The following is an 8,744-nucleotide window of genomic DNA, read 5'->3' on the forward strand; positions in this document are numbered from 1 at the left end:
GTCAGATGGAATGATCACTTGCGTTGGTAGCTACCGGAAAAAGGAGTGGTGGGTTAGATGTACAAGTGGATGGGTGAGGAAAAAGATGATAAATTAAGAATTTATTTTAATTTTTTTATTAATGTGTTAATTTAAATAAATGATAAAAGGTTCACCACATTAACTTTACTAAATAAGGTAGTTATTTACGAAAAAAGAATAAAAAATAGGCCAAATGCAAATTAGACTTTAAAATGAGGCAATTTTGCAAAGGACCCCAAATAAATACGGTAAAAAAAACAAACAAACGTGAACACTAGATTGGCAGGGCTAGTTTCACTGTCGTAACCAAACATGTATAGTAGGGTTTAGGGTTCGGTGAGCTGAGCTCAGCGCACTATAAAGAGTAGACGAAGAAACTAGTCCTAAACAAGAACATGATGAGAGTAATACGCGGGTGATGGCTACTGTTAGTAGTTCATGGGATCAAAATCGCTACGTTCTTTCTGATTCTTCCTTCTTCTGATTATTTTATTTTTAACATTACTATCAGTATTATTAGCTTGAGTTTGTTCAGATTTTCATTTTATGTCTTACTCATCTCATACTTAGTCTGATCTAAGCTGTCTCTGCTTTCTTAAAATCAAGTTAATGCTGTGTCGATTTCTGAATGCCCATTACTCCATTAAATGTTATTCATGTATTAGTCAGCTTTCTGCAGATGTCGTTTTATGGCTTTGTCGTCGTTTAGCACATTTGTGGCGTTTTCTCACGCTATACCGTAAATCGAGTAATTTATCCTAATATGATGTTTGGTGTCTAATAGTAGAGTGTTTCGTGTATTTATCAAAGGCATAAAGCATTGAAACAATTTAGTTTATATTAAAGTCAAATATGAATACATGGCATGATTACTAGTAAACCCTTTTGTTTCTACGGCATTACAAGCAATGACTTTAAGAAAAGTGCTTGGATTATTTAATATGATGTAATATTTTTCTAGGTGTGGGACTAAAACTCTTGTAGAAGAAAAAAAATCAAGTCAAATCATTGACTATAAAATCATATGTATCGACTCGGTAGAATGAGTAATTTGTTCAATATCCACTCGTACATTTTCCACCAATTACAGAAAAAATTAGATTGTAATAATGTCTAATTACATGAAGTTTCCCACTCGTTGCACAAAGTAGCATCACAAATGGTCAACTAATAACTCCAAGGGTCAAGTAATGACTCTAACCCTCATCACACTTTAGTATCTTCTATTTTTTTTTTCAACTCTGTATAATGGAAGTTGAATTATGGGTAGCTCGTTTTTGACGAGAACGAAGTTAATTTTATGACAAAGAATGAAGGTAAAAACAAAGCAAAAAGAAAGAAACTGTGTCAAGACTCAAAACTAGAAGAGTTGGTCGTGCATGAGTTGCAGCTAAACTCTTCTTCTGTACTTTCTTTTCTTCAACAATGGTTACCACTGAGTTTGTTGTTTTACTTTTCTCACTATTTTTTTGGCAGGTTTGTAGCTCAACTGATTCTATCCAAGCAGGACAGTCCCTTTCTGGTAACCAAACATTAATCTCTAAAAGTGCAGTGTTTGAAATGGGGTTCTTCACACCTGGTGACTCTGGCAACTACTATGTAGGGATATGGTACAAAAAGATTGGTAACCAAACAGTAGTTTGGGTGGCAAACAGAGATCAACATGTTCCAGATCCATCTCTGTCAGCATTGAAACTTTTAAAGAATGGAAACTTAACCTTAGTTAGAGGATCCTCAACTGATGTATGGTCAAGCAATTCAACCTCAACTCTTTCTAATTCTAGTTCTATAGTGGGAGTGTTGCTTGATAATGGCAACTTTGTCATAAGAGACGCATTCAATTCGTCTGTTGTAATATGGCAGATTTTCGATCACCCAACTGACACTAGCCTGCCTGGTGTGAAAGTTGGATACAATAGGTTTACCAAGAAAAAAATGATTCTTACCTCGAAAAGAGACTTAAATAATCCAGCACCAGGGAACTTTTCTCTTGAGATGGGTCTGAATCCAACTACCCTTTTGTTCAAGTGGAATGAGTCAGTATCTTGGATTGGTCGTTGGACAGGGAAAAGTTTCATGACAGGTTATCCTGACAGAAAGTGGAATGAATTTCCTTATGGTGTAAATCTTACTCTTGTTACAAATGAGTATGAGATGTATTTTGTATATGTTGCTACTGAACCGGATGCTTTTACTAGAATGAAGATTGAAACCACAGGCGAGCTATGTCATTATGTCTGGAAGGATAACTCATGGCAATGGCTTAAGAATTGGTGTTTAGCACCCAATGGACTACGTGAGTTCAATATGTTATGTGGTCCTTTTAGTATTCGCAACATATACAGTACCACTACTCTTTGTGCTTGTTTAGAAGGGTTCAAACCCAAAAGGCCAAAAGCTTGGGAATCGGGAGATGGCTTAGATGGGTGTACGAGGACGACTCCTCTACAATGCATGGCTGGAGATGATATGTTTGTAGAGGTACGCGACGTGGGCTTCATATCAAAACCAGAGGCACTAAATGAAGTTAATAGCACTGAAGCATGCAGAGCAACCTGCTTGAGTAAGTGTTCTTGCAATGCTTACTATTATGATGTCAAATGCTTTATTTGGATGGATGATTTAGTTGCCATAGTCCCACGTTTGCCCCATGAAATTGGTCCATATTGGCACATAAGGATGGGAACATTTCCTATATTAGAAAATAAGGCTGCAAATAGAAAAACCTTTTGCATTGTTGCTGCAATACTTCTGGGATGGTTGTTGTTTACGGTCTTAGGCATTGTTTTAGTATTGGTGAAAATGAGGCGCTTCGGAAGTGCATTTGAAAGAGTGGAGGATTCTTTGGTGCTCTACATGTACCGAGATTTAAAAGTTGCAACAAAGAACTTCTCCGACAAACTTGGTGAAGGAGGCTTTGGTTATGTTTTCAAAGGTACTTTGGCCAATTCAACTTCCATAGCTGTGAAGAAACTTAAGAGTTTCCAGCAATCAGAGAAGCAATTTCTCACAGAAGTGAAGACAATTGGAATAATCCAACATGTTAATCTCATTCGCCTTCGAGGATTTTGCGCAGAATCATCAAGAAGATTTCTAGTCTATGATTACATGTCAAAGGGTTCTCTAGAGTCGCTTCTGTTTAATAAAAGTGCGACCATCTTAGATTGGAAGGTCAGGTATCACATTGCTATTGGAGTTGCTAAAGGACTTTGTTATCTCCATGAAGAGTGCAGAGAATGCATCATACACTGCGATATCAAACCAGAGAATGTCTTGTTGGACGAAGAGTGCAACCCAAAACTAGCAGATTTCGGCCTTGCAAAGCTCATAGGCAGGGACTTCAGTCGCGTTGTGACAACCATGAGAGGCACCATAGGCTATCTAGCGCCAGAATGGATATCAGGCATAGCAATCACACCAAAAGCTGATGTGTATAGCTATGGAATGTTGCTTTTTGAGCTGATATCAGGAGAAAGAAACTACACACAGGTGGAGGAAGGCATGGAGCATTACTTTCCTTTTCGGGTTTCGAAAACACTAAGATTGGGAGAAGATGTTCTTCCTTTGTTGGATTGCAGGTTGGAGGGAAATGCCGATAAAGAAGAGCTGAATAGAGCTTGCAAAGTGGCTTGTTGGTGCATTCAAGATGATGAAAAGAACAGGCCAAATATGAGTCAAGTTGTTCAAATTTTGATGGGAGTTACTAGAGTTGGTTTGCCCCCAATGCCATTGCTCTTGAAGCGCCTTGCAGGATTCTCTATGGAAGCCATTACTTATCATCAAGAGACTACTTCTGGTTGAGGTTTATTGTCAAAGATTGATGAAACAGCCTCCCAAGTAATTTTGGTTATCAACTTAAATTCAATAAATGTTCATTCATTATTTGTTTAAAAAGATCTGTATGGATGGAACCATAATCCTCTTTGTTTTGCTGTAATTGATGAAATTACTGTATCTGTTTAAGAAATTTTGTAGTGAATTATCTCAACTTATTGGCGTCCTGCCAAATGCAAAAACAACTTGATTAGTTGATCGCAACCTAACTTGGAATTATTATTACCACTTTTAGCAGATATAAGAACAATAAAGCATAGTAATGGGTTTTTAAGAACTTCCAACCTTTCAATCTTAATTTTGAAAGAAAAAAAAAAATTGTATTAGTTTCATGGTCCAGGTATTGATTCTATCTCAACCGAATATGAAAGTGTTGTAAAGAAAAAATGCATTTGGATCCAAGTGGTTAATTATTCTGAACTCACTTGGCAATTGCCAATGACAGCTTTTCTTTCATTATTTTTTTATTGATGTGTTTAATAACTCTCATCAAAGCACATTTGGCACGTGCAAACAATATTCTCTACTGTAAAATGCTAAAGGAAGAAGAAAGTGGGAAAAAAAACACAAATCTATATCTTACACTTGTTTTGATTTTGTTTCAAGAAAGAAGGTGTCACTGCTGCTGAATCCAGGTAGTAATCAATCTATATTATCATCTCCATGTTCAAATGCTAACTTTCGAATTGGGTCTAAGTAAAACTAGATATATTTTCCCATTTTCTAGGCGACCCAGTTGACTTTAAATGTAATGTGTCGGTTGCTTCACTATTTTTTATTTATTTTTTAAATATATATAGATATTGCTAAGCCCCAATTGTAAGATTTAAGGCAATAAAAATTGTAGTTGATACTTGATATATATAAATATACTATAGGAGTTAAATTACAGAGGAAAAAGGATGGAGTTGACTATAACACAGCCGGATGATTGGCATCTCCACCTTCGTGATGGGGACCTTCTCAAAGCTGTAGTCCCTCACAGGTAAGTTTAGTTTTGATGAGGTCACAGAAATCATGGTTGTATTGTATTAAGTTGTATGTTGGAGTAAGATTTGTGATTGTGCAAAAATTAAAAAATGCCCATTTAGCATGCCAAGCAGAAAATAATTGCAGCAAATTCTTAAATCTGTTGTCAAATATACCTGCAGTGTAGCCCTGTTTGGAAGGGCAATAGTGATGCCAAATCTGAAACCTCCCATCACTACAACAGCTGCAGCATTGGCTTATCAAGAATCCATCTTGAAAGCACTGCCTGCTGGTTCAACCTTTACTCCTCTTATGACACTTTACTTGACAGATACAACAAGTCCCATTGAGATCAAGCTTGCAAGTAAGTTACAATCTTTGTATGTCTTTCTCTTATTTAGTTACACGCTCTAGTTCTTTACTTGCCCTTTTCTTCTTATTATTGTTAATGTTGAATTTTTGTTTGGCAATGCTGGTTGCACTGACAGGAAAAAGTGGAGCTGTATTTGGTGTAAAGTTGTACCCTGCTGGTGCAACAACAAATTCTCAAGATGGGGTTACAGATCTTTTTGGGAAATGTGTACCTGTTCTTGAGGAAATGGTTGAGCAAAATATGCCTCTATTGGTATTATTTACTATCCTAAACTAGTTTCTGTGGTCAACAATGGTTATTTGTACCAAATTATGCTTTGCTTGAGCTGATTTCAATTCATAACTGTAGATCTCAGGCTCTAAATCAAGCCGTTTGAGCCACTTGTGCAGCCTTAGCTTAAGTTTTGAGTCCATTTTATGTGTCTTATTCGAACTTCCTATGCATACTTTATTTTCAGGTTCATGGAGAGGTTACGGATCCTGATGTTGATATATTTGATCGCGAAAAGGTTTTTATTGAAACTGTTTTGCGGCCCTTAATCGAGAGGCTTCCACGGCTGAAAGTTGTGATGGAGCATGTAACCACTTTGGATGCAGTTAGGTTTGTGGAGTCATGCAAAGAAGGTTTGTTTAGTCATATGAAGTGCCTCATGTGATTTCCCTTTTATAGTCATATCTCAACTTTATTTATTTTGTTAGGCTATGTGGCTGCAACTGTCACACCACAACATCTTCTGCTTAATAGAAATTCTATATTCCAAGGAGGATTGCAGCCTCATAATTACTGCCTCCCCGTACTCAAAAGAGAGATCCATAGTAAGTTCCATTTGAATTGAAAGGGAGAAAAAAACAATGATAATAACTTTGTTGTTATAGGGTGACATTCTGAATTTGTACCATGTATTGGATTATTAATAGTGAATTATTTTTTAATTGTTCATTTTGCTCAATATAGATTCTCCTACAAGACGAGTTTTTTTCTTTTTCCTTTCATGAGCTCATTAGCCTTTCTCATTTAGGACAAGCTCTAGTGTCTGCTGTCACCAGTGGAAGTAAAAGATTTTTCCTTGGAACTGATAGCGCTCCTCACGAGAGACGAAGCAAAGAATGTGCTTGTGGTTGTGCTGGTGTATTCAATGCGCCTGTGGCACTATCAGCATATGCCAAAGTCTTTGAAGAGGTAATGCTTTTGGTTTGTCCATTGCTAACACTTTCCTCAGCACTGTTTAAGGATATGATTATGATCCCAACTCAGCTTTCTATATACTTGGTAAACCAAGCTTGAGAGTCTTTAAGCTTTCATCAAGAATTAAACGAAGCTTTTTGTGAATAGACAGACCACCATGGCTGCCTAATGATATAGTTATTCATACATCTCATCATCATTTTCTAGTACAGTTATGCTTCTAATGTGAAAGTTGGGACTTATCTCAATCTCTTCTGCAATATTTTTTATCATCTCAGGTTGGTGCTCTTGACAAGCTAGAGGCTTTTACAAGCTTTAATGGGCCAGATTTCTATGGGATTCCCAGAAACAACTCGAAAATTAAACTGAGCAAAACTCCATGGAAAGTTCCTGATTCTTACTCTTATTCTTTTGGAGAACTAGTCCCAATGTATGCTGGAGAAACACTTGACTGGAAACCATCCTTGGACTGAATCAGCTTTCAAATTTGGACAAGTCATGATTCTCATTTCCATCATTTTTTCCCCTATGAATTTCAATCTATCATAAGCTTACTAATTTATAGTTGTCCTCGTGCCTGGATGTTATAAACATTAAAATAATTGTTTTGTATTTCCATTTTTTTTTATAAAAAAAACTTGAAAATAATATTCTCTCTCCAATTTCTATATTTTTACATATTGGTAAATTCCATTAATAAAAAAAGAAGTTATTAAACAATGTTCTAATTTACTTATTTATTTTAGTTAATAACTTTTAACATTTGATGTGTAGCATATATTTAGTTCTTCTTGTGAGTTTAATAATTTTTCCATTATAATAAAGATACTAATATTCATATGAAAATCATATAATAATAAATCTGACAAGATGTAAGTTTTTTTTTCTTTTTCATATCAATTGTAAATTCTATTGTGAAGTTGCTAAACAAAATGAGAAGTTCTCAACTTTAATAAACTTTGTTTACAACATCATACCATAGTCTGAACATGTTAATTTTAATAATGTATGTTTTACATATTTAATAAAGTAATATTAAATTTTGGTATTCATTCATGTTTTTAATTTTAACTAGATACAAGCAACGTTCAATATGCACGTTTACTTAGTTTTATTTATAGAATTTATTAAATTTATATTAATGTTATATAAATTTTGAAATAAATATCTTATTTTAATTAAATAATTTATTTATTTTTGTTTAAGTTTAAGTTTGTTATAGTTTTTGAATTTGGGAGTGACAACAAAAGATTATATATTATATATTTAATGTAATATTAAATATTATACGTAAATTTTAAATTTAAGTTTTTTGTTAGTTTAAAAAAAAAACAATTTGTGTTAATTCACAGTAGATTATATTATATGTTTAATATGATATTATTCTAAGTGAGTTCAAGTTTAATTAAATTTTATTTAAGTTATAAAATGTATAATTTTATTATTTTAAAATAATTATCATTGTAAAATATATCAAAAATATCATATTTTAATTTTTTAATTATTTATTATATTAAAATAATTATCATGGTAAAATATCTAAACAAATATCATATTTTAATTTTTTTAATTAATTATTATCTTTAAATAATTATCATTTTAAAATATCTAAAAAAATATCCTATTTTAATTATTTTAACTAATTTTTTTATTTTATTTAAGTTTATGTGTTTACAAACTACCTTTAAATATAAGAATATTCTGTTAAATATAAGAATATTCCGTTAAAATTAACATTAAAAAAATAAAAAACCCTTAAAACCAAGAATTTTCATTATCTACACACTTATTATATAAAAGAGATATGTAGTTTGTATTTTTTTAATTTTTCTTAAACTACAAATGGACAATTAAAATGGATAATTAGCATTTGGTATATAATATTTTGACAAGGTCTTAAATTTCTCCACATGTGACATTTTGTAGTAGTTCAAGAGGCATAAATTAGTAGTATTATGCGCCTCCTCACAAAGAGTAGGTCCTAAGTTTAAATCTCTCCCCTAAAAATGTGACATTTTTGTATTGAAATTGAGATAAAAGTGACATGTGACAATATCACTCTAACCATAATTTCATATTATAAAATAGAATAAATAACATTTTTGCCCTCCAACTATGACCACTATATGATCGTGCCTCCGAATGATTCGCGATGTTAAAAATTCCACCTGAACTATACACGTTATTGAAATATGAAACTTCTCTTAGATTTCATCTTAGGTGACTAACAGATTGATAATGTGACATTTTATCAGTTGGTGTGATAGTGCCATATGTAGAATAATTAACAATATTGCCTCCCGAACCTTGACCACTACTAAATTGTGCAATTTTTCTTAAAATTTATTAATTTTTTTTAAGA

The 8,744-nt window shown here is 33.3% G+C and overlaps 2 protein-coding genes and 1 non-coding gene across 4 annotated transcripts; all 3 read left to right on the top strand.

Annotated features, from left to right (window-relative positions):
- Positions 1–307: 307 nt before the first annotated feature.
- LOC133817473 (G-type lectin S-receptor-like serine/threonine-protein kinase At2g19130) lies at positions 308–4,059 on the top strand. Its single transcript, XM_062250003.1, has 2 exons — positions 308–1,337; positions 1,498–4,059. The coding sequence occupies exons 1-2, from the start codon at positions 1,332–1,334 to the stop codon at positions 3,820–3,822; spliced, it is 2,331 nt and encodes a 776-aa protein (XP_062105987.1). The 5' UTR covers positions 308–1,331; the 3' UTR covers positions 3,823–4,059.
- Positions 409–496, top strand: LOC133820367 (small nucleolar RNA R32/R81/Z41). The gene has a single exon (XR_009886781.1). It is a non-coding gene; the product is annotated as a small nucleolar RNA R32/R81/Z41 (small nucleolar RNA).
- Positions 4,060–4,346: 287 nt separating the features above from the next.
- On the top strand, positions 4,347–7,027 carry LOC133817474 (dihydroorotase, mitochondrial-like). Of its 2 annotated transcripts, none has more exons than XM_062250004.1 (8): positions 4,347–4,490; positions 4,734–4,840; positions 5,007–5,188; positions 5,313–5,449; positions 5,655–5,820; positions 5,896–6,012; positions 6,216–6,376; positions 6,661–7,027. In XM_062250004.1, exons 2-8 carry the CDS (start codon positions 4,758–4,760, stop codon positions 6,853–6,855), a joined length of 1,041 nt encoding a protein of 346 aa, XP_062105988.1. In that variant the 5' UTR covers positions 4,347–4,490; positions 4,734–4,757; the 3' UTR covers positions 6,856–7,027. The 2 variants fall into 2 exon arrangements, with proteins under 2 accessions (XP_062105988.1, XP_062105990.1); XM_062250006.1 differs by having other exon boundaries at positions 4,362–4,603.
- Positions 7,028–8,744: the final 1,717 nt, after the last annotated feature.

This window comes from Humulus lupulus, chromosome 2 (assembly GCF_963169125.1).
Source record: "Humulus lupulus chromosome 2, drHumLupu1.1, whole genome shotgun sequence".
NCBI classification, from domain to species: Eukaryota; Viridiplantae; Streptophyta; class Magnoliopsida; order Rosales; family Cannabaceae; genus Humulus; species Humulus lupulus.

Bases quoted from the DNA above. Each gene is read 5' to 3' on its own strand.
- LOC133817474 (XM_062250004.1), top strand. From the start codon at position 4,758: ATGGAGTTGACTATAACACAGCCGGATGATTGGCATCTCCACCTTCGT. The intron at 4,841-5,006 runs GTAAGTTTAGTT...ATATACCTGCAG, and splicing joins AAAGCTGTAGTCCCTCACAG to TGTAGCCCTGTTTGGAAGGG. The intron at 5,189-5,312 runs GTAAGTTACAAT...TTGCACTGACAG, and splicing joins CATTGAGATCAAGCTTGCAA to GAAAAAGTGGAGCTGTATTT.